Source organism: Artemia sp. Qi Xiang Cuo, chromosome 5 (assembly GCF_049724085.1).
Source record: "Artemia sp. Qi Xiang Cuo chromosome 5, ASM4972408v1, whole genome shotgun sequence".
In the NCBI taxonomy this organism is placed as follows: Eukaryota; Metazoa; Arthropoda; class Branchiopoda; order Anostraca; family Artemiidae; genus Artemia; species Artemia sp. Qi Xiang Cuo.
In genome coordinates, this window is record NC_142798.1 from 30,734,801 (window position 1) to 30,761,381 (window position 26,581).

At 34.6% G+C, this 26,581-nt stretch overlaps 1 protein-coding gene across 1 annotated transcript in view; it reads right to left on the reverse strand.

Annotated features, from left to right (window-relative positions):
- bchs (WD repeat and FYVE domain containing 3 bchs) overlaps positions 1–26,581 on the reverse strand; it is a 196,171-nt gene that overhangs the window by 60,793 nt on the left and 108,797 nt on the right. Inside the window, exons 22-30 of the mRNA XM_089089485.1 lie at positions 23,657–23,796; positions 21,621–21,804; positions 19,747–20,021; positions 16,293–16,528; positions 13,006–13,457; positions 11,658–11,854; positions 9,902–10,068; positions 7,063–7,447; positions 2,469–2,670 (exon numbers count right to left, since the gene is read on the reverse strand). Of these exons, the coding sequence (XP_088945611.1) occupies positions 2,469–2,670; positions 7,063–7,447; positions 9,902–10,068; positions 11,658–11,854; positions 13,006–13,457; positions 16,293–16,528; positions 19,747–20,021; positions 21,621–21,804; positions 23,657–23,796 (2,238 nt within the window). The remainder of the gene's footprint in view (positions 1–2,468; positions 2,671–7,062; positions 7,448–9,901; positions 10,069–11,657; positions 11,855–13,005; positions 13,458–16,292; positions 16,529–19,746; positions 20,022–21,620; positions 21,805–23,656; positions 23,797–26,581) is intronic.

Genomic DNA, 26,581 nt, shown 5'->3' on the forward strand with positions numbered 1-26,581 from the left:
TGTTTCGGTTCTTCGCATCTTCCAACCATCGCTTGCACGCGAAGTCCACCAGATTCTATCTTTAAAAAAGCCCGACATGAAAGAAACGAATCCCCAGATGTTCAAAGAATTTGAAAACGTCATACTCGTGAGAACGTCATACTTGTGATATGGCGCTCTGACAGATTCCGGGAAGATTTTTCCCTGACCTGGTCATAGAACAACTGCTGATGCACCCTCTAAAAACTAGTTGAGGTACAACACACAGACACGATATGAGCAAGTTGCAGCAGCTAATATGGCTTTTATCTTCTCATGTGCGGGTTGCTCTCAGCTCTACATTCTAATCCTTCCTGCCTATATTACACTTTCTGTAAATTCATGCCATTGCTTATAATGCACATGCGGAGAGAGAGAAAGAGAGAGAAAGAAAGAGAGAGAGAGAGAAAGAGAGAGAGAGAGAGAGAGCATAAAGTATGCAGTATACAATTGGCACAAAGTATACAGTACACAGTTGGTACAAAATAATACAAGTCTTTGACACTAGCCTCGGTCTACTAAGCACATAATAAGTTACCAGCAAATTTTTGGGTGTAAGTAAAACTGCTGGATCAGAACTTTTGCGCAGCGTAAAAGAAAACCAGCAAAGGAATGTTTCTTGATCTGTCTGATTCGGTTGCTAATTTTAAGTTGTTTTCAAGCCAGGCATTTCTTTACTGTTTATAAATGAAATCAATTGACTACTAGACATTTGCTATCAAACAGTTCGTGGTAACGACCTGTAAGTAAGGAGCGACCCAGCTCAATAGTAACCAAAAGTCTTTAAAAACACCAAAAGGATCAAATTTTTATGCTGATTTCAAATGTATAAGTTTCATCAAGTTTAGTCTTACCCATCAAAAGCTATGCACCTGAGAAAATTTGCATTATTTTCGAAAAAAGGGGGAAACACCTCATAAAAGTCATAGAACCTTAATAAAATCACAACATCAGATTCAGAGTATCAGAGAACCCTACTGTAGAGGTTTCAAGCTCCTATCTTTCAAAAATGTGGAATTTTGTTGTTGTTTTTTTTTTTGCAAGAAGAAAGATCACAGACGCGTGTTTATTTGTTGTTTGTTTTTTTTTACCCCAGGAGTGATCGTATCGACCCAGTGGTCCTAGAATATCGCAGGAGGGCTCATTCGAATGGAAATTAAAAGTTCTAGTAACCTTTTTAAGTAACAAAAAAAATGGAGGGCAACTAGGTCCCCTCCCATGCTCAATTTTTCCCTAAATTCACCCAATCAAAATTTTGAGATAGCCATTCTGTTCAGCATGGTCGAAAAATATAATAACTATGCCTTTGAGGATCACTTAATCCCCCACAGTCCCCGGGGAAAGGGCTGCAAGTTATGAACTTTGACCAATGTTTACATATAGTATTCGTTATTGAGAAGCGTACAGACGTTTTCAGGGGGGGGGGGATTTTTCTGGTAGTGGGAGGGAGGGAAGGAGGGGTTACGTGGAGAATCTTTTCTTGGAGGAGTTTTCATGGGGAAAGGGATATTGTTATGAAAGGGGCACCGGATTCCCCAGTAATATTTAAAAAACGATCAGAAATAAAAAAAAAACAAGTTTTCAACAGGAAACTTTTCAACATGAAAAACTTAAAACGAACAGAAACTATTTCGTATATGATTGGGTTCGCTCCCTAGTCAATACCTCACTCTTCACGCTACAAAGTTTTTTTTAGTACTTTCATAAGAGCTATTTATTCTAATCAACGGCCTTTGTGATTAAGGGGTCATTCTTAAAGAATTGGAAAAAAAATAATCAAACTTTAGCGTAAAGAGCGAGGTATTGATTAGGGGGCGAAACCCCCTATTTACGTAATAAAAATATACGAACATAGAAGTTCGTTACGTAAGTTAATTCGTAAGATACGTATGTATATTACTAATAAAAGCGTTCGTAAATAAAATTAAACAACTTCGAGAAAGCCATTTAGCCAAAAAAAGTAAGATTAATATGCAAATTTCGTTTTAATTATTCGTGTACGGTGAGCCAAATTCAAAACCTGCATTAATTCAAAAACGTTCTGAAATTAAATAAACAACGCAAGTTTTTTAACTGAAAGTAAGAAGCGACATTAAAACTTAAAACGAACAGAAATTATTCCGTATATGAAAGGCTGTCCCCTCCTCAACACCTCGCTGATTGCGCTAAAGTTTGACTCTCACAAACTCTATTTTTTAAAACAATAAAAAAAAAACTTTACCGTAAAGAGCGAGGCGTTGAGGAGGGGACAGCCCCTTTCCTATACGAAATAATTTCTGTTCGTTTTAAGTTTTAATGTCACTCCTTACTTTCAGTTAAAAAAAAACTTGTCTTTTTTTATTTATATGCACAAGAACGAAATGTTTTATTTTTCTAAATAGATAAAGCAACTGTGATAAATTTTGTAACTAGATACGAAACTCGTGTAACTAATTAACTAAAAACCTTACCCAGCCATAATTTATCAACAAGCCTCCCTGTAAAGTATATGACATTAGTAGCAATATGATGGATATTCCCGCCAATGACCACAGGCAGTGCTGCTTGTTCTCCAATCAATATGTCAGCAGCAACAAGATGATCCATCAGTAAAGTGAGGATTTCAGTAAAAAATTTACATTGTTGAATATGGCTTGATCCTTCGGGTAGACCCTGAAACAGAAAAAGAACTGAGTACCAAGAGCAATTGAGCTAGAAGAAAAAAATATTTTCTCTCGGGCGACGAGTTGGTCTATTAAGAAAAACCTTTTTATCAGCCATATAAGTTGGCTCCCCGCTTACATATCACTTTTTTTAAGAATATGATTTCTGGCATTTGAACAAATATAAAAAATAAACGAGTGTGCAGAACGTTATAGCCAAACAGTGCTTTACTTCAAAAGAATCTGATATTCAATATAAATTTACAGCCTTGAATTATCATCACAGCCGAACAGCACTTCTTTCCCGAAGAAATTAAATTCAATTCCTGAAAATCCATCATTTTCACTAAATCTACAATGACCATCGAGCAGAAAATCCTTAAATTGAAGTAAAAGAAAAGTCTATACTACAATCATAATCAACTATTTAAGGAAACGTTTAATACCTAAACACTTTTCTTATATTATTTCTGCTAAGAATTTTACTCACTTACTTGTCGCCCTGGGCAATTTCCTATGTTTAAGGACTATTCATAAAAAGGCAAATTTACAAACGTGAAGACATACCTCAACTAAAAAAAGGAAAATGACCTATATGTTCATACGACACATGTTTGAAGCAGCAAATGTTCAATAAGCTATCAGAACGGCATCAAATGTCTCTCCCCCCACTTCATCCCTATAGATATAATTAGAACCCTAAATCATAATTCCTACCGAACATACCCGAGATTCAATGAGTCATTCTGATGAACAGAGATAAAGTGAATTTAGCCCAAAAACGTAGCTGTAGATATTGGCCAGGTTTTGTTGAACTAATACCACCAGCATGTCAAGTAATAAGACTGATGACAAGAGATTTTTGCTATCCCCAAAACCTATGTCGGATCTAGCGCATATCCTAAAATCGCCCGGCAATGAGCCTAAATCTTACTTTTCTAAAAGTTTTGTTGTGATTTGATACCTCGTTCTAGTGGATTTCCTCATGACGATAACTTAGAAAACCCAGTCCGCCTCCCACTAAAGAAGTAACTGGACTCTGAAAAGTCACTACCTTTGACTTTGAAAAGGCATAAAATAGGACTTGATTGATTGACTTGATATAGTTAAAATAATAGAACTTGAATGATTTATGAAAGCCATAACAAATTGGTTGACATACAACAAACCAATTTGGTAGATATCCAGAGGAATTAACTTTAAGTACCTCCACTCCTCCGAGAGAGATTAGATTGGCCTGATCTCTCCCGAACAGTCCCGAAAGGTATAGGACACTAGCTGTTATCCCTCATCAACTACGATTGAGAGGAAACAACCTCTTCTAGCAGTAGTCCTAATGATATGAATTCCCCTCTCTTTACGTGATTGAGTTGAATTTCAACCCTGGAAAGGCAAAATTGAAGTAATTCTGTTCTCATTAAATATTGTTAAACTTCAACAATTTACTGTGGTATATGTTTTGATTATAATAATTTTTTCCCTCTGCAAGAGTTAAAGTGTGACCGAACACCCAAAACCCCAAGTAGAACAGTAACTCCTATCTCCTACCAAGTTTGACTGGGATCTAATGAATCCTTTCTATAAATGTGCTGATAATACCCCCACTAAGTTTGATTGAGGTGCGATGATGTCACGTCATGGTGACAAAAATTTGGTCTTTCCGATTCATATCCCCCACCCCCCCCTCCAGAAAGTTTAGATCGTAACTACATCTGGCACAACTAAGACACTTATTCTGACTCTCTACAAGTTTTGATTGAGGTCCGACAACCTCATCTGGTAGCTTCCTGACGACAAGAATTCAGGAACCCAGACAGAGATTGATCCAGATTTAGACCCCAAAAGAAACAATGGGGATGCTGCCACTTACTTCTCTTTAATTTTTGCTGAAATCTGATAGCACACTATGGTAGGTATCGTGATTAAAATTGTAAACCTCTCCGACATGGGCTGGATACGATATGAACTTCCAAAAGGCAAATTTAGGACACTAGATCCTATTTTATCTCGACTACAGAGATAAGATCGTATCACGATCTCTCCAAGAAATAACTTGGACATTAGCTTGTGCTTCGAACCAAAATTGACACAGATCTGACGCTTCATTCGTTTAGATATTTTTGTAAGAATGATGCAGGGCCCCATTCCCTTCCTTCCAAAGAGGTTGCATTGTATCCGGAAACATAGAAGGTTTAACTTATTGCGTTATATCTTACTTACCATGAAGTTTAGCATAGACAACCCTTCTGGCACATGTCCTGATGGCAAAATTTAGACCCCACCACTTCTCTAACTTCCTAAAAGGATAATTAGGAGGCTTCTTCTTACTTCTCAACAAGTTTAGTTGTGATCCGTCAACATCTTCTAGTAGAAGTTCTGATGACACGAATTTAGAACCACCCTCTCCTTAATCAGATGTCGAATTGGGCCTTGACACATAACAAGCAAAAATAGGCCACTAGCTCTTACAGATTGGTTTGACATCTGACAACCCTTCTGGTTGATATGCTAAGGACAAAATTCCAGGAAACCCCTTCACCTGCCAGTTTGTTTGTAACCGGACCCGTTTAAGTCTGATCAAATCCCATGATTGATACACAGACGAAATTCCAAAAAATCCATCGAAATAAGAAGTATCGTCAAGCAAAAAATCGGACGTCAGCATTTCATAAGTGACTTTTCCAGAACTATTTTCTTGTAAATCAAAAAGATACAAATTTAAACCCAAGTTCCCTAAGATTGCGAATCTTAAGAACTTGGCAATCATTATGCATTCATCAATAACCAAAACGATCCACATATCTAAAATTTGAATGTCCAAAAAGCTTCGAGTTTTTAAATGATATATATGCTTAATTACCGACAATTTTTTTTGTTGCGCCTGCTTTAGCACTGGGTCAAAACATACCTAACAAAATATCTCTTTTTTTTTCAAGTAAATCTTAAGCACTTGGCGATCGTTATGTATTCATCAAACAATCAAACCACTCCACAGATAAAAATTATTGAATCCTGAAACATCTTTGACTTTTGAAGCAATAATGCATATAAAGCTTCAGTTTCCGACATATTTCGCTGCACCTACCTTAGCACTGGGTCAAAACGTTTCAACGCACATACCAATAAAAATAGCTCTTTTTCAAGTAAATCTTGAGTGCTTTGGCGATCGCTATGTATTAACAACAGCCAAATCGCTCCAGAGATCAAAATTTACGTAGCGGTCACGGGCAAAAAATACATGGGTCGTGCAAAAAAAGTGTTGGTTCCAGACCGACGAATTTTTCGATTTTTAGAAATGTTTCTTGCTTTAAAAAATCTTATATGAAATTTCCAAGCTCAAATAAAGTTTAGCAAATTAAAATTAGATGTAATTTAAATTCGGTTTAGATCTTCCAAGTTCACCCTGCTAATGAAGTCACTTCCACTAATTTTTTTTTATTTCCAATAGGAATAGGCTAAAGCAGAGTAGAACCAATTTCAGTTTCTCATGTTCCTTGATTAACAGAGGAAACTCGTACCATAAGTTGATGAATGACAAGCAACATGTTCATCATTGAGGTTTGCAGAAAAATGTATATTTCATCTCAACATGGTAATACCAGATGAGACTAAAGTTACATGAAACAAACGGTTTATTTCATCATCTCAGACCTAATCGTATTATTTTATCAGTTATCATATCAATTAATATACCCAAACAAAATTCACTAAAAACCCTAACCCAACATATTCAAACACCAACTTACTTCAAGAAGAAGGTCTATGATAGGGGTAACTGCTGACTCTGCTGAGCCATATATTTTTATATATTAGTGTTTATGTATAGATACAATATGAAGCAGCTGCCGGAGTGTTTTAACGGTTGGTTTTACATCCGACGGAATATACATAACCGAAATACTAGGGGTAAAAATGATTATTATACTCCACCTATATTGTCTGCCAGGTCCACGGTTTCTTTTGTTATAAAGGGTATAAATTTATGGAATAATTTGGATAATGATATGAAGAAACTAGAAAATTTTAGTGGTTTTAAAGCAAAATTGAAAGAAAAATTATTAAGTAAGTATGAATTCTATTTTTGTTTGTTTTGGAGGTGACTTGATTTGATTTAATTTAAATTAAGTTGTAATTGCTTGTTGGTTTGTGAGTGCGACCCCACAACATGGATATGGTATTTAGATGCTGTCCCTCTACTATTATTATTATTCTTTATTTTTTTTTCTTTCTTTTCTTTTCTCTCTTTTTATCTTTCTTTCTTGTTATATTGAATTTAAATGACGTTATAAGTATTTTTTTTTTACCTGTTTCACCCCACGTCATCCGTTTGGTTTTGGGTGAATCATATTGATTTTTGTATTTAAACTTTTTGTTAATTAAATATATCACTATTAAAACTTACTTCAAGAAGAAGGTCTATGACAGGGGTAACTTTAGTCTGCTGAGCCAACGATAGCGAATCGACAACCAAATTCTTCAAAAAATCCATCACAAACTTTTTAGCAGGATGCGAAGATAGGCAACAGAAACTCTCGTCGTCAGGTGAAACGAAGGGGGAGGCTAATAAAGACCCTTCTATATTCTTAAGTTCGTCCAGGGGAGATGCAAGTTCAGAAGGAGGCTCACTCCTGCTTAGTGGTATGACGGTAGCAACTAGTCCTGAAATAAGCTCTCCGCTTAGGAAAACGGGCAAAGCATCTGGTGAGTTATGATAAAGGTAGAAGAAAAACTGGATTAACGTTATTGGATAGTCTTGAAGCCAAGACGGGATCGCTTCACCATTTCCCCTGTAAAACAAAAACACTAATTTAGGGACTTATAATGAATTAGTAGATTGTCAATAAGAAACCTGCTTCTTAGCAGTAAGTTATTTTACGCCTTAAATATGCGTCACCTTAAATAGATTAGCAAGAAGAATAAAAGGTCATGGGAAAAATACTAATAGTAAAGTTAAGAGTTTACAAAACACGAATGACCACCCACTTATTGCAACCACTTCCAAAAACAGACAATTTAAATCGACACTCCAAACTAACTAAAGACATATCTTGTTTTGGATGTTTTCATTGCTGAAAATGTCTTACTATTTTGTGTATTCTTCGAACTTTTTTGTGCAAAATAATTAGAAAGCTAAAAAAAAAAAAAAATTAAATATCCAAAAAAGCGAATCGGGTATCAAAGAAACGAATTTAATGAGAATCACACTTTCACGTGCAAATGAAAACACAATCCTTATTATAAAATGGGAAGATAGTATTAAAAGCATACTAGCATGTATTCAGTCTACTTTGTGAACGAAGAATACACAATGAAAACTAGCTTGCGCGCATCATCTGATCCAATTCAACAGAACGGAAGCAGAATTACATATAATTCTGAAGGTCACACTTCCGACTGTACAAGAGCAATACAATGTAAGATGGACCTATGAATAATTTGTAGATTCTTAAGTAGCTGTTAATTCAGTAATAGTAAAAGCTTCCGCAATCATTCTTATCTAGTCATTAGACCCAGTAACAGATATGTTATAAGTTTAGCTCACACCTGGTAACAGTAATTTAAGGTCTATTGTACAATTTCATACAAAAATAACATTTTTCTTTTATCCTGGAAGCCATGGTCTTTGGATTTTTTTAAGGGTTGGATTCCATCACGCCTATCTCCCCCTAAGTGCAAAAACACTTGAATTTTCTTCTCTTAATAGTTTTAGCTTTAAAGTTTTCTGCATAGAATTTCTGGATGTCCCTTTTTTAGTTTTACATTGCACCGCCATATTTTCAGTTCTTTAGTTTTTATCATTTTCTAAAAAAAATTATATCTTACTTAAATCTTAATAGAAGTATCTACTCATATCTTAGTTCCTTATTCCCCTCTACTGAAAATTGTGCCTTACAATTGAACCTAGTCCACAATAGATATTTATTGCTTTTAAACCATGCGATTCATTGGACTGCACAAAAGATATTATCGTGGAGCCGTTATATAAGAAAGCACTATCAAACAGTTCAAGGTAACGAACTGTAAATAAGGAGTGACCCGGTTCAATAGTTAACAAAACTCTAAAAAACGGCATTTTGATACCAATAGATACACCAACAGAATAGAATTTTTATGCTGATTTCAAATATATAAGTTTCATAAAGTTTAGCCTTACCTATCAAACGTTAAGAGCCTGAGAAAATTTGCCTTGTTTTCGAAAAAAGGGGACCCCTCCCCCTAAAAGTAATAGAATCTTAATGAAAATCACACCATCAGATTCAGCGTGTCAGAGAACCTTGCTGTAGAGGTTTCAAGCTCACATCTGCAAAAATGTGTAATTTTGTATTTTTTTGGCAGAAGAAAGATCACGGATGTGTGTTTCTTTCTTTTTTTTAGGGGTGACCGTAATGACCCAGTGGTCCTAGAATATCATGAAAGGGCTCATAAAAACGAAAATTAAAGGTTCTAGTGCCCTTTTTCAGTGACCAAAAAAGAAACTGGAGGGCAACTAGGCCCCCTCCCACGGTCATTTTTTCCCAAAGTCACCCGATCAAAATTTTGAGGATAAACATTTTGTTCAGCGTAGTCGAAAAATCTATTATTTATGTCTTTGAGGATGGCTTAATCCCCCACAGTCCCCTGGAGAAGGGCTGCAAATTATGAACTTTGCCCATAGTTTGCATAGAGCATTAGTTATTGGGAAGTATACAGACGTTTTCAGAGAAGATTTTTCTGGTGGTGGGGGAAGGGGTTTTGTGGGAGGATCTTTCCATGGAGGAAGTTTTCATGGGAGGGGGGACATTTCTATGAAGGGGGCGCCGGATCTCCCAGCATTATTTAAAAACTATCAGAAACTAAATAAAAAAAAACAAGTTTTTTCAACTAAAAGTAAGGAGCAACATTAAAACTTAAAACGAACAGAAATCATTACGTATATGAGGGGGTTCGCCTCCTAGTCAATACCTTGCACTTTACGCTAAAGTTTGTTTAGTACTTTGAAAAAAGCTATTTATTCTAATTAAACGGCCTTTGTGATTCAGGGGTCATTCTTAAAGAATTGGAACAAAATTCCAACTTAAGCGTAAAGAGTGAGATATTGAATAAGGAGAGAATCCCCTCCTATGCGTAATAATTTATGTTCGTTTTAAGTTTTAATGCTCCTTCTTACTTTCAGTTGAAAAAACTTTTTTTTTTATTTTAATAATTATTAGGAGCTACAACAATTCTCGTCGGAAAAAAATAGAAAAAGACAAAACCCAAACCTGTAACCATCGTTGTTCATCATTGTCCTTACCATGCCGAGGAGGCAAATCATAGCCTCAGGACATACCAATCCTTTACTTAAGAGGGATGACAGAGAGACATATGCATTTTGCTCAGGAGCCACGCCAAATATACAGCTCCATATGGTGTCTAAGTCTAGCTCAAGCTGAAACAATTTCAAAAATTAGAAGGAGTATGATAAAAGGTTACACGAACCCGATCTGGAGCATTTACACGGATTTAGAGCGTTTACCTTTTACAATTTCAAAACTGAGCAAGGACAAAATTAGAAGTTAAAGGGATAGTTATGTCTAAAGACATTTACAAATAAAACGAGTAGCTCTTAACATTTATATGGTTATAAAATAAGTTACTAATCATAAAGGAGAATATGAAATCAAGTGAAACAAAGACATTATAGCACGATATAAATCAACCAGAAGTGCCCCATAAGAAGCTACGTAAACGTTGACATGGAAAGGCTTGTTATAAGCTGAGAGTCCCCCCAGTCACTTTAAAAACGTTAGGCGATCTAAGACAAGCCCATAAGAATAAATTTCATAGAGGGGTTGACAACTTCGTCTAAAACAAATAAAGCTATCTAAAACACTATGCAAAGATTGTACGGAAATACGGAGACTAATGATAGAGTTATACTATTAAGAAGGGGACTGGTCACTTTTTGGTGTTCCATATGCCTGCACACTTATTCCGGGTTTTGCCAACAAAGCAACCGAAAGAATAAAAAAAAAAAATCTTAAGCAGCTCTTCCGTCATTGATGTTTAAGCCTCATCGTAATCTGTATTTTACAAATGATTTTGATTATATGATGCTATATTACATGTTATTCCATCCATTAGAACTACCAACTTCTGTGAGGATTATCAGTTTTACATACTCAACTAAAAATGTAAAGGTAGAGTAGAAAGAACTTTTCGCAGCAGTAGTTTCAGCCTACTGAAGAGTAGACTAGGCCCATAGTTGCCAAAATGTCTAATGACAAACATTTTTCAAGTAACAGCATTCTGAGGAAAGTAATTTTGATTCAACAGAACAGTAATTGGGAGAAGAAAGGTTTAATAATTTCGAAAACGAGTTTGAATTCCCTAAACAATGATGTCCAATTGAAATAAAAAGTACACTAATGAAATCGTCATTGTCGACAACCCTTAACTAGAGGTATAGAGTTCCCAACCTTGAACAACAAGGAAAATCAAATTTTGCCATGGGTAGCACGGATCTGTCGCTTTTTTTCCCTGAAGAGTGATCGTATCCAACTAGTGGCTGTAGAATATAAGGAGAGGCTTATTTGAGCGGATATAAAAATATGCATATAGCGTTTGAAATAAGAAAATAGATTACGCTACATCAAAGTGCAGTTTTCTGCCACTTTTTGCCACAAACCATCAATTCATATAGGAATTATTCAGGACTGAATCTAGCCATTTGCGCAATTAATAGTTTTCAGGTTTTATTTGAGGCCTTTCTCGTCAAAACAAAGAGTTTTTTTAATGTTAATTTGTTATTTCTCTGATTTTTTTATATTTTATTTTAAAAGTGGGAACAATGGGAAAAAGAAAACAAAACAATCAACTAGATGAAAAACAAGGGATAAGGCCGTGAAATGGTTGAACTTGAATAAGAAACATAAGTGCAAGCAGTTGATAAAATATCTTCCCATATTTCGTTTTGAACAATTAAATAAGTACAGAGCTTAGAAATCTTAAAAAAAAAAAAAAAAAAAAAAAACTCACATGCGGTACAGATGGCATATTCTGGGCTGGCTGACCCAGTAGCATAGCAATTAAGAGGAAATATACTTCAGGGATGTCGAAATGCTTTGGGAGCATATTTTGTAGGGCTGTAAAACTCGGGATGTGAGGTGTGCTCTCTTCATTTGACTGACTTGCAGAGCCACCTACTTTACTTAACGCTGAACCGATTTGAAATCCTACAATAGAGAATTCAAATTTAAAACAAGGAGAAGAAAAATATATATATGAAGACATCCAGGAACAAACGCCCTAGCTCCTAACACACGATCTGAATCTAACTTTGAGCTAGTCAATTTTGTAATTTATGCAGTTTTTGGCTCTCTTTCGAATCTCTTTATTGTTTTATTTTTATTTCAGCTTTTGTTTTATTTTTATTTTTACCCTGATCCTTTTTCAAGAAACTTGAAAAACATGTGGCTGAAAGTTTGGGACATAAAAACAAAGGAATTTGAAAATGTTGCAAATGTTACAAAAGCACAAAGTCAAAGTGCATTAAGTTTTGCATACATCGAGCACAATACAACAAATTCAAAATTAAATGTACTGTTATGTGTAGTGTACAAGTTTACAATAAAATAAAACATTCACAAAATATAGACTTTCTTGATCCAAGGATCAACTATAGAGATACCCCATGCCCTATCTACTTTATTAACTTCAATTCTAAAAAGAGCGATTCAAAGCACTGTTCCCTTGAACTTAACCAATTTTCATATACTGTATTTCAACAAAATCCCTTTAAAGATATTTGAATCTTATAGCGGATTTTCCTAGTAAAACTTTTCCCAGTTCAAGTTCTAGCGATTTTTGTATAGCCACCTTTAACTCATGCAAAAAATAAAATATTTGAGGTGAATGTATCACGGGTAATTATAGATCCACACCGGTCCAATCCTTGGGGGGAGAGGGGTAAACAAAATTAAGGGATGCATTTTTAGAATGATATTTTCCAAATTTTCGTGAAAAGGGGATCCTTTGGGCCAGTCTCAGGGTTGAGGGCACCATGCAGGTATATAATTTATACAGAAAACGTATTAAAACGCCCACTCAAAGTAATCTAGAAAAAAACAACCACAACAACAGTGTATCCAGAATTTAGACTTTAGTGTCGAGAATTACTGTCACCAGCAATGGAAGAATAAACAGGGATACGAATTCAAGAAGCATGGAAGACTTCCAACGGCATAGATACTACACAAACTTAAAAAAAGGAATTTAATGTAATTCATTCTTATAGGGACTTCTTTAAAAAAATGTAACAAAATACACAGAGAAACCGGGGGACATTGTCCCTGGAAAAAAAAAAACTAAAAGAGAAGGGACGTACCTAAAACACTTCCAAGTCTATTTTGCATAATAAGCTCAGTTTGACGAACCCATCCACTGTTAGAGCCACCTTCTCTAAACCGTTGGAGATATACAGATTGACTGACAAGGACATTAAGTATTCTGAGCGAGATAACAACAGTGGTAGAATGAAGATGTCCCTGCATAAACATTAGAACCCAATCGAACCCAAGCACACGAAACAGTTCCTCACAAAAGCTCTGATTAAAGCGCTTCCCCAAAACAAGTTGAAGTAACACTTTTAAGCATCTGTTTCGAAGCAAAATTTGACTAGACTGAGAATTGGGTATGTTATCGTCAACATCCCTGTGGCCAAGCTGAAGGTTAGCAGGTATTAATGAATGTTCTCTTCGATCAAGTGAGTCCCGTATTTTCACTTCTTTTTCGCTTGACATAGAGACGGGCAGTGTAGAAGCAACGAACTGACCAAAACTAAAAAAAATATTAAATGTATACTTATTAACTGCAATGTACGGACTCCAGCCAGGATACACTGGAAGACTTGGGACTCCCCCCCCCCCCCCCGCCCACAAGGACACTCACAGGACGCCCTTACAGAAGGAAATATTTTGGACGCGACGTAAAATGTCATCTATGAAGTACCCTCACTCTCTTCCATCCCCGTTGACGAATTTTGAGGGTCACCCCCTCAAAAAGGTTTAGACTTAAAGGTTTAGACTTTGTGTACTTATGTGATATTTCATTTTTTTTTTTTTTAAACAAATTTGTTTTGCTAGATATCTCTATTGCTCATCTTTTACCAATCTACCAACTTTATGGATTACCTAGATCTATTTAATTGAAATGAATTACGCGAACCAATAAAAATTCTTGTCGGTTGAACATTTTGAAAGACTAGACAAACGCTTCATTTTTTTTTTCACTTTTGCTTTCTGAAAAACAATTTTCCAGAATTGCGGGATGCATTGACATCGGAGATTTTGAGAATTAGAAGATAAAGGGAAGGGCACATTGATTTCTTAGATTTTTCTTACCTAAGGTGTTTTTCAATACACGAAGGGAGCCTACAGGTTATACAACAATTTTGAAGCAAAAGCAGCACCCTTTTTCATTAAAATAAGTTTTGAATCTTTTTTCTAAAAAAAGAGAGTGTAATCAACTGTTAATAACCATTAATATATTATATCGAGGACTTTAATACATAACTATCGGCTTTTAAACTTCAAAATCACTATCTAAGACACTAGTTTTTACTTGCCGTCACCAGTTTGGTTGAGATATGACAACAAGATCTTATAGAAGTCCTCATGGCAAGAATTCAAGACCCCTCCCCCTAATATAGGTCAAAAGAACTTAGAAGACACCGATAGAGCACTAGCTGTTCTTTTTTTATGGAGTTCAGCTGAGATCTGAGAATACCTTCTGGTAAATTGGCTCTGGTAAGATTTCGGAGCTTCTACCCCTCCCCACAACCTACAGAACAGATTGCAGTCTGATATTTTTGAGTTTATTTCCAGGCAACAAAAACGCACTCATAATTTCAGGAAACTCGATCAAATAAAAAAAAGTAAAAAAAAGAAGCAAAGCATAATTTGGATATCATAATTTGGTACTTTCCAAAATTATTTTCTTGACAATCTAGAGGAGCTGCAGATTCACAACCTTATTTAGAATCTCCAATAGATATGTTCTACACAAAACTGAAATTACCTGACTGAACTTTATTTTCAGAGCTAGAATAGCTATTTAGCCGGCAAGAAGTATTTTTTTTCTTCTGGAAAATTATTAGAAATTTGTGAACTTGAGACAAGATTCTCTATTTCATGGCCCATATCGGATCAAAATAATTTTGACCAGCAAAAGAATTGTGGAAAATAAGCGATCATTTTACTGAAAAAAAAGAAGAAAAGAAAAACTTTGCCTCTCCAAGTTACTGTTTTTGTAAAGATCATCATTTTCTTATCATTATTTCTTTTTTAATAAAAGTTACTTTTCAACATTTATCCGCGGCAAAATAAATAATGAATAAAATAACAAAAGGAAACAAGACAGAAATAATCATACCTCCTGAAACATTCTAAGTGGCACTTTCTAGTTATATTAGCTTATCGAATGCTGACCATCACTCCTGTTTCTTTAATTATTTATCGCCTAATTTAAACAGCAAACTATCTGCCTGACATAAGATTAATAAATTCTACCAGTCTAATTTTTTAAGGCATATTTATGTTAAATAAATAGTATTTTCGCCTGATTTGTTCCTTACAGAGTCTTCTCTCCATCCTTATGGGCCACGTGGTAGTTCAAATTTTTGTGTACCTCAACTAAAGTCGATTCGTCTTTTTACGCTTTATAGAGGCTTTAGCCTACCTAATATACTTGATAATGATAATAAGAATTTAGATGATAGCGTAACAAAAAATATTTAAAACACCATTTTGTAGTCATTAGATATACTTATACCACTTTTTATTTTATTTTTTTTATGTCTTGTGAGGTAAACAAGTTGCATTTTAATTTTTTTTTTTTAATAAATATAGTAGATTTTTTTTACTGTGTGTTTTATGCGACCTACATGTTTTTTAACATGAGATAATCGCCAATATAATAACGCATAGTATAACCTGAACAATGAACGAAGCTTTCAATTTCCTCAATCATTTTTGAGAATTTAAAGCGATCACATTACAATAAAAACGAAAAATCCAACCCTAGTTTAGGAATCATCAACCAATGATTGCATTACTAAAATTTCCAGCAAAGCTCTAAAGTCTGCCCCAAAAATTTTCAATAGGTTTGCAGCTAAATTACAAGAGATTACACTTTATCTAAAGAGACATAATATATAATTAAAATGGCCTGAATAAGTTAACATGTGTGTCAGAATTCAGAAAGCATATTCAGATTTCAGAGTCGCAGTACAATTCGGACCAAAATTATTTTTAATGCTTATGATCCTGTTATTTAAAGAGCATACAACAATTTGATGCTCCAAGATTACCATACTCTCAGAGAACAAAGACCCTGCAATCACCAGACTTGCTCCTAGTACGACACCAGTAAAAGAGTCAATGAATATTCTTTAGGTCTCGGGGCAGCACCGTTGGGCATGTGGCTCAACATCCAAGGAGCATCTATGGACATCTAAGGAGCACAGCTCCTAGTCCTTGAACTACATTGAAATACAGCCAGTCTAAAGCAATAATAATGAAAAAAAAAATCAATATTTCTTTTTTTATCGTTTATCTTTTTTATACCTAAAACAAAACGTATGAAATGTCAAAATACAAAAATAAGTTTTGTTACCATAAGAGATCAACTGGACGGGGGTTCACAGCTAAAAGCAAACGAAGCACATTAAGAGCAGCTTGAGTGGTAGAGATTGTCAATGGAGATTCTTTAAGAAGGTACAGGAGACGGGCTGCCATATTAAGATCCCTGAGAGCTTTTAAATTGCTTTTCTTTTCACTTGACTCTGAAAGAAGTTCATTGAAGTGCTCTAAAAGTGAGCGAAGCAGATCACCACTTGTATCTCTCCATACCTGAAAGAAGTTTTATATCTCTTAGACTAAAATAGGTAAATCATGCAAAAGGGCTTAGCTAAAGGACTTAAATTGACTTAGACTTAGGGCTCCTGCCGCGTTGGGGAGAGAGCGTCGCAACTCTACTCCTCCAGGCTGACCCATTTGGTGCTAAGATTCACACACGTATTCTGTTTGCGTGACATTCTCCGATTCATTTCTCATAATTATAATCAATCAGTTGGCGCAATGGCTATGAAATGTGTACATGCTCATTCTAGAAATTTGATTTTGTGAGGTCGTATAAATGCTGCGATGGATGAAAAATATGGATATTGTGCAGGCACCATATATTTTATGAGCCTTTTGTAACCAGCTATGGAAATATTTGGAGCACATAGAAAGGCTTTTCAAGAGCATTATTTAGGTCAAAACAGGCACGTTCAGGGAGGGAAGGGGGATATTCCGATATAATTACAACCACTCGAAAAGATGGACGGGAAAGCACCAGAACTACATTGGCGGAATAAGCTTTTGCAACGGGGCTTTACGGCTCTAACTATCTGTTTCTGAACGATGCAATGTTTGATCAGAACAATATTGTGCTCGTTCCATACCCCCAATAGTTGCCAGAACTTCCCGCTTGTGATTTTGCCTTTCCCTGAAATGAATTTGAAATTGAACGACCATCAATTTACAGGAAATATAATGGCTGATCAATATTATCAGAACAGGAATTATTCATGTTCCTTGTAGGTGCCGAAGAAGTATTAACCCACCTTAAGGAGGACAATTTAGGGTACTCAGAGCAATCTTTAATTGAAAAAAAAAAGAAAACGACTTTAAATTGAAGAATTCGCTTTTTTAAAGCACATTCCGGGAACTTTCTTAGACCCCTTCACATTTAAGCATAAATACAATTTTTTTTTGAAAGAAGTTTATGGTTTATGTTTCCTTCTAAAACTAGCGATTTCGTGACAAACTTGCACCAAACGGACAAGATACTCAAATCATAGAGTAACTCAGATAGATAAACTAGATAAAATCATAGAGTAACTTATAGATAAACTCAGATCTATCTATTCACCGAACCAGAATTATGATATTACTTAGAATTTCTCCCACCGTAGAATCTAAACTTGTAAAAAAAAAGAAGAAGAAAATTGTCCTTTTTTGACTATTTTTAACAAACTTTCGACTTTTTCTTAATGTAAAAGCCCTATATTTTAAACTTCAAAATATAATTCGGTAGATGTGTAGAACTGAATCTCAGCTATGGTGTGGTAGCAAAATTTTTATCTTTCTTTGAGGCAGTAAAACGGCACGAGAGCAGAAAAATGATACATCGAGACTTTAAGAGGGATCATAAACCTTAAGCGAATAAAAATAGAAAATGTAAGTGAACTTATAATGCAGTAAAACGAGATTTTGTGCTGCCTTCGATAGTATATGAGCTTGTTCTTATTAATTACGCTATTACTATGACAAGAGCCACACATTTAAATACTCGTAATGCGTCGGATCGCAAGAGCCGATGCTTTTTCTTCACAACTATTTCTTATATATTGTATCGCTCATTTAGTGCAATCAACATTTAAATATTTTAAACAAAATCGAAATCATGAGGATTTGGCTTACAACTGCTATGAAATAAAACGTTATATTTTTAGGGCCCTTCAACAACTGCTGAAATATCTTGGATAGTCAAAGAATCGGACCTTTTCTTCGTCAATGCATTGAAAAATACTTTGTTTTGGCTAAACAAAAATTGGTTAATTTAAGGCATCAGTAACTTGTAATAGTCAACAAACTTCATCCACTTCAATATGAGTACTCCCAATTCGACATTAAGTTATTTTCTAGCCGTAACAGAGGTAATTCACCAATCGTACGAGTTCAGATTTGCATTTATGTATTTACCTTATTAATGGATTTCTTTTTACCTTGACCTTTTCTCCCCTTCACTTTTTGGGGGGGGGGGGGGCTGGGATGGAAGATTTTTTTTTACAAGTCTATTTTCTAGTTAGCTTTTTATTCTAGTTTTCGACATTGTAGATAACACTACGCATATAGCCAAAATACTCGTCACTTTCTTCATATTTACTGGCTTTTTACTCTCGTGTTTTGTTTATTTTGAACTTAAAGCATAACTTTTTATGTATAACCAGCTCGGTTTCAATATAATTAGTCACCTAATACCCCTCGAACCCTGCTTACTTATTTGATGCCTCCATATTTTTAAATCAAAATGAAAACCTAATACAAAATTTCGTCAGTTGCAATTATTTTCCCATAATTAAGCATTAAACATCTGTTTTTAAATATATTTTTAATGATTACAAAGTTACTTAATGGAATCTTGTGAATTCTGCGTTTTCTTCTTTTTCGTTATACCTTACTTAAATTGTTTTGATTTTTTTTAGTTCAAAACTAGTTTCCAACGTCAAAAACAAGATGAGGTTTTTACTATGATTACGTATATTATTGCGTGTATACTACAACTGGAGCTACTACTAAGAATTCTGCAGCACCAAACTACCTAATATCGACACAATAATATCGGCAATATCGATAATACCTAATATCGACAATATCGTGCACACAATCGACACAGCTGTGCACACTCCTCCTTAGGCTCAATATGTTGCAAGCCTATTTTTTGCTGCCTCCCGTGAAGTTCCTACCTAACTACCTCTTTGTACACCATTCGGGGACGATCTGCTTTTGTTTGCCCCCCTGATGAATGGCTTAAAAGCACGATATTTGGCAATCAGCTTATTATTTGACCCGCCCATTATATTTTGCATAGTTTTGGCAGAATTTTATTGAATTAGGAAATTTTATTTCCTAATTTTATTGAATTAGGAAGTTCCTTCTTGTTGTTTCCTCTGAATTAAGCAAGGAAAGTTTGTCGATAGAAAAATTCGTCTTTTGAATTGTGTTATCAAAGTTTAGCTAGTTTGACATGATATTCAGTCCCTTCGAGTGAACGTTTGACTTTGTCTTGGATTTCTGCCAAGAAAGACGTTTAAAATCCATTAGACTTTGATAGATAGATTTATTGAACAGTTCAGCATTATATTTAAACATTAAAACACCTACATCATATTATGTTCGGTCAAATGAGTACCCAAAACTATCAATTAGCAGCATACAGCATACAGCAGCAAGACAATTAGCAGCATACAGACCTTTTAATACGGGCACATTCCTACACAAAAGAAGCAGCAAAAACTTACCTCAAGATCGCAAAGCAGATCACGGAAAGCAGTGGTATTAGCAGGTATGATAAGAGTTTCTTTTCCGCTATTGACTGTACCAACTAAACTGAATATGAGTTGCAAAACATGGTTGTTTAATAAGGACTTATGTCTTCGAAGTAAAGTAGCCAATGTTTGATAGCCAAGAGTTCGCTCCATTTCCTTATCAATGGACGGTTCAGAACGAATGATGCATACCAGTACTTTTACTGACGCATATAATGTTTCAGTATCATTTGCCATGGCAATAAGACCTAGATTAAGAGAAAATCATAAGCCTGAATTTTATTCCAATTTTGAACCTATATCTGAAGATTTTTTAAAAGCAATTCATTTTTAAAAACAATTTGAAAAATCCATGACCTGAAATAGACAGAAAGATTACTCATTAATTCCAAGGTTCAGTAAAAATAAAGATCCAACTGTGCACTACAGAGACGCTACTAACAACAGCGCCAAAAAAATACTGAAAGCTGGACAGGAATGATTTCGTTAGGAAAGTACATGCTCTTTAAAATAATATTAGAAAAGAAAAAAGAAAATATATAACGTTCTTAGTTCAAAAACTCTAATTCCAGTTATTTCCAGGCTAGACTAAGATAATAATAATGGATTATCTGAGGGTGGACATGTAAAACTACCAATAAGGCTAAAATGTTATTCGCATATGAAACTGCAATAAGTGCAATTCTCTCGATTCCTTGGCTCTATCATACAATCTGAAACTACAATCAGCCAAATTAGCCCATGTGTAAATCCTCCTTCTTTCCAGGCCATGGGACATTGGTGAGGATCAGCCCATTGTACTTGTCTAATGATTTTTATTGTTGTTTGACATATATCTTATATCTATATGTATATTTTCAAAATTAAGTTAGCATTGATTTTCTGCTAATGAGTGATTTCAAGAAGCTACTGAGGTAATAAAATCTACTGCACTTAATACTAATACTAATATTACTAGAAGAGTGTGTTCGTCTTATTAACCAGGGATTATTATTAATAAAAGTTTGACTTTTGAGTTTCGTATTAATAAGTTATAAATGAAAATGCGGAAAATATTGGTTGCATGAATTTGAGACTATTTTTTCATTCCATATTTTAGGAATATTTCACCGTTCTTTAATACAGTTGTGCACTTTGATCCTAGCTCTTTAATCTATCTAAGCATTTTCTACAACCATAGCAAAATAAGACATTTAGAACATTTTTTTTATTTTTAAACAGTTTTCAGCATTTTAAAAAGATAAATATTTTTATAAGCAGGATATTTTTATATGCCATGCAAACTATAGAAAATCCAGAAACTGATTCTCATGTCGGCTTTTTTGATAACTTTTGAAGGCAGGTCATCTGTGGGAAGCAAGGGCTCCAAAGTGATTTTGATATTCAATATCCAGGTGACTACTTTTCCGATATATCCTTGTTATTATCGTCTATTTTAAAAACCCGTGGCAGACCTGCTCGTTAACTGCTTTCATACATCAAAACAACAAGGTTGAAATTTTCGTTAAGTTACGGCACTTTTTGTTTCCTGGGCAAGAAATACAATACGCTATTGTCACACACACCACATATATGCCACTGACAGTTACGTTTATCCAGAGATCTTTGTCACATACATATGTATGTTTGTAGCAAATACATAAAAAAATGGACATTATAATAAGCAATGGGAATTGAAAGAAAAATGCTAAGGTGAAAGGAACTAATTTTGGTTTTAGTTATAAAAATAGACCCTGTCTAAAAAAGGTTTGGCAACAGAAGTTTAATCAAATGAACCAGCAAACATTAAAAATAGCTTAGTAGTCAGGCTTCATATGCCTCGGTAAAGAATCAGGATTTTAACATACCTAAAAGAACAGAAGTTCCTCCTATGGCTTGTATAACTGTAGAGACTGGGCGTAGGTTGAACACCCTTGCACCCATATAGCCAATAACGACGCCACCTAGACTACGAGCAGGACCACCAAGGTGACCAGCAGCATTATGCAATATATGGATTGGGGTTGAATTCTCGTTTGGTGACATCCCAAGCTAGGACAAAAGATATCTTGCTTAGATCATTTAATAGAGAAAAATATGATCGAACTGCAATGTGGGTAGGGTTGTGTCTATGGAGTAAGAAGATGAATGAGTTTTCCTGTCTTCTATACCTTCTTCGTCCTCCTAAGTCTGAGTCTCTTCCTCTTAGTACCGTAATTGAAAACAATCTACCTTTAATAGATTACTGAGCTCTTGTTGAGCTTTGCCCATATTCGTAAAAAAATGAATTCCGAAACATCACAGCTTTCAGATATCGTATCCTTTATGTAAAATACAACTACTAACTAACTGAATAATTCGCAAATAAAACTGTCAAAGGAATTTACAAACGATCGAGTCAGGCTGTCATGACAGTTACAAAAACATTAGCTTGATTTCACATAGCCTGCCCTCCCCGCTCAAATATTTGAAGTTTTTACAAATAAATATTCTCTTGAATCTAGAGCTCCGCTAAAAAAAACTTTTGAACCCATAAAGGATGTTTAAAAGAAAAGAATTAAAGCTACTATCTTTTTGTGCCAAATATATCGTTTTCTCTTTTTTGACTTCGATTACTTTACTTAGACTCACAAAGCTATTCACTAAAAGCCATGGCACATAAGAATAGAGCTCGCAGTTGCTGACCAGGACCCGCCAACTTATATTACGAAAATTCCGCAATAGTGTGAAGATTATAGGACGAAGTCCTATGTCTTCCAACAACAGGATATATCAGAGTCACGGTTCTTCTTCGGATTACAAGATGAAGATACGTAGGCAAATGCGCGCCAGCTTATTACCGTTTGAATAAACTAACCGTTCATGCCACTCATTCTCCCCTCCCATTTATTCATCCTAAGCCCTAATCAGAGTCAGGCCTTTTTTATCACATAAATAAGAGTTTGTCATACTTTTTCACTTCGTTCAATATTCTTCATTTAAATATCAGTGCTAACTAAAGAAAATGCAGTTCAGAAAAGCCGAAGAGACTTACTAGTGAACTATACGTAAAAAATATTCATCATGGAACAATCAAGCTCGTCTGAGAAAAGGATATCTCAGATCATCAATTGTGAAACGTTCTTTAAGGGTACGATTAGACCCACCATAGTCTCAAAATGTTCAATTGGAAAGAAGCGCTTCTGAATCTTTGCATACCCCTTTTTAGCACCTCGATCAAACCATCTGACCATATAACTATTTTTAGATTTGTAATTGGATCATTTCTCAAAAACATATATCATTTTTTATTTACACAGATAGAACGCCAAACCAAGGCTAAACCCGGATTGAATAAAACCAACCTTGCCATATTGTACAATAAAAAAAAACATCTCACATTATCTACTGTTCTCTAGTTTAGAAAATTCTAACACATACAGAAAAATATAGAATCTGATAAACCTTCTTTTTATTTGAAAGAAATCTGCTCGGACTCCCAACTTGGACTGGAAATTAAAAGATTATCAGGAAATATAGGATCATGGACCAAATGAAAGTCAAAGAATACCAGATTAAACGGTTCGGCTAGAAAAAATCAGCAAAATCAATGATAGCTCTTCATTTATTAAATTGATTTTTGCTCTGTAGATTCAGCAGCTTAAAAGAAAAGGGACATGCTCTGTAGATGTCTTGCATTGTTAATATTTGAGTGTTATTTTTTCATTTATTCAAGGTTTTTGTTCCATTCGCGTTTCAATTATCAAACCCGACGGGTTTACAATAAACTCACTTTAATAAATGGAGGAGAACAGTTTCATTTAGCCTTACTCAATATTTCCTTTTCCTTCAAGCACACCTAACATTCCCTTTCCTTTCAAGTTGCTGAATGTTAATATCAATTTGAGGAATAGCAGTTTCATACCTGTTTAGCAATAGATTTGCTATCAATTTTGTTGAAAACTTTCTTGATCTTGGCTAGGGTCAAAGATGATGTTGCTCCGGCATTAATACTAAATATAATCTTTTCCTCGAAGACCATAGGGCTGAGAGGATCAGAAATTCCTGAAAAAAAATATGTGGAGAAAGAGTTGAAGGTAATTTGCAATAAATTACATGCACATTCCGTGCTGTTTGGAGATTTCATTATCTCCAACAGCACTCGGCCTAAAAAAAAACTTAACAAGGAACTCAGTCTCCGGGAAGTCCCTACCGTTTCATCATTTTTTTGGAGGGGGTTAGTATTGTATCGCGATTCTTGCGCCTATTGAGTATTAAAGTTTCGTACAACAATTTAAAGGTAAATCGTAAATTAATTTGAAAATTCTGTTTCAACATCCAAAAGTGCAGCTCTAATACCTAACCTCTATCGTTCCACAGAACAAAATTATTCTATTAGACTTTATTGTAAAGAAGTCAGTAATGCTAACATAACCACGTAGTAGGTAAGTGTTTTGAATGTTGTCAAGGATAGACATAGTCTAGAGTATAAATCAATATATACCTGTAATATTAAAGCTTTTTTCCCTAATACAGACAAGAAACTCAGTGCAGTATTTGGAAAAAATCTTATCAGAGCATTACAATATAAAATGACTAGAAAGACAACACTTATTTGACGCTTCTCTAGTTCATAGCCTTTTAGGTTTTGCGACTCCCAAAATAGGTCAATAGTATTGTGTGTAACTTAATGACCTTCTTATGTTTATTTATTTATCGTAAAGTAGAGGAGTAAAGGAGGTAGGTGCATAAAGTTACAAAAGCACTCCAACAGATCAAACAAAGGAACGATTTACAGCTAAAAACAATTACACAATATGTCTAGAACAATAACTGAATAGAATGCATAAAATAAAAATAATGGAAGATAAATAAAACCTCAAGAGTTTATTATATTCTGAGAAAGAGGAAAAAGGCTATGGATAAAGGTAATGTTTTTAGACTTATGGTAAACCATTAACTTTAACCTTAACTATTTCAAATCGCTCATTGATTTTCAATATTAACGCTAGTTAAATAATTTTAAATGTGAGCCTAGTTATCTCAGTATTTATTCGTTGATACGTGCTGATTCGTTTTCTAGATGCTTACTTTACCTTTGCATCCACACTTGTATGTACCTGAAGATATTAATTAATAAACAAAATGCTATTACGTACTTAATCGTTTACTTTTCTGAGCTATGACGCCTTATCTATGGTATTGTAACTCCCCAGACTGACAAAAAAATTTCTACAGTTTTAGAAATACTGCTAAACAATTTTCGACATGTCTTAGCTGAATTTACACGGATTTTACAATACTTTAAAAAATTATCCTCTTTTTTATATCCCATATCGTACAGATAACACCTTCCTATCTATAAAAAAAAAACATTAGGATTTTTTTCTCTTTTGCTACTATCTTACGATTAGAGTCTTAAGTTTCCATATTTTGCGTTGCCTGATCCGGAAAATAAGGCTATATTTTTTTTTTTTTTATCAAACCATTTTCATCATCCACACATAATTCCACTTTCAGGCATGAAAAAGATGGCACAGTATGACCTATATTTTGAAAAAAATTCAAATTTTTCATTTATATACGAATACTATATGATTCTGTCTACCACAAAAACTATTCCCAAAGCATACCAGCCTTTGCATAGCCGTGGAAGGCTCTTACACGAATGAGTCCTCGGGTCCAAATCATCTTCAAATTTCACCATTTTGTGCGACTTTCTTTGCATTTTCTATAATTTTAATGTAATTTGCCTATTTTATAAAAATGGTCACATGTATTCATAAGTAAATTCTTGCGAACATACCCAATGACTTTTTAATTATTACGGTAACGAATGATTTTTCAATTATAATATGTAGTGACAATACCGGGGGAACCATAAGATTCAATGATCTTTTGGCATATCGTCCAGGGTTGCCACTGGACATTTATAAAGATAACAAGTAAATAGTCCAGAATTACTAGGCGACAACAAAATACTTAAATAATTTCTGAGACCACACTGACAAATTATGATAAAACATAAAATCGCGAAGAAAATGAGGACAATTAACTTATTTAAATAGTTTTTTCACTGGCTGTTAATTGCCCTCGTTTTCTTCGCGATTTTATGTCTTAACAGAATACTTCAAACACATTTAATTTAGATTCTTTAAAAAAAGAACTAAGCCCCCCACTTAATTTTCTGTTTCTAAGTTAACAAGGGAGAATTTCGCTTTTTCTCTCTACAGTAATTTCGAACACAACTTGATTGACTGTTAAGCCTTGAAATTAAATGCAAGGACAACAATTCAAAGAAAACAAGTCAAAAACATGTCTATCTTGACAATGACAAGCAATTTTGCATACCGTAAGTATTTAGTAACACGTACAGGAAAAAAGAGTAGGAACAAAAATTAATATCTAAAACGAAGGATGGCATCCCGGTGGCAACCCGACCTCGGAAGGAGTCGGTGGCACTACAATTATGCTTTGGAATTGTCACTCGTTATAGAAATAATTAGCTGTCATTAAAAAAAAAATTACACAAAAATAGTATTCAAACAGATTAGCGGAAAAACCAGTATTTTTCATTTTGTGAAGTCATATCAGCAGAAATAAGCAATAGTTTTTCCTTTTATTTATCTGTACATCCAATATTGTTTTATCTAATAAATTGTGTTTTAGATACCGTAAAACATTAAAAGTCTATAGGCAATATAGGCAACACATTTTATGTCACCGAAAAATTATAGGATTTTCAGAAAGCATTCAAAACAAATCAACTGGCAAAAGTAAAATTAAAACGAAGACACATGGATACGATTCTAAAAAAGGAATGGAACATCTCTAGAATCTAATGGTTATA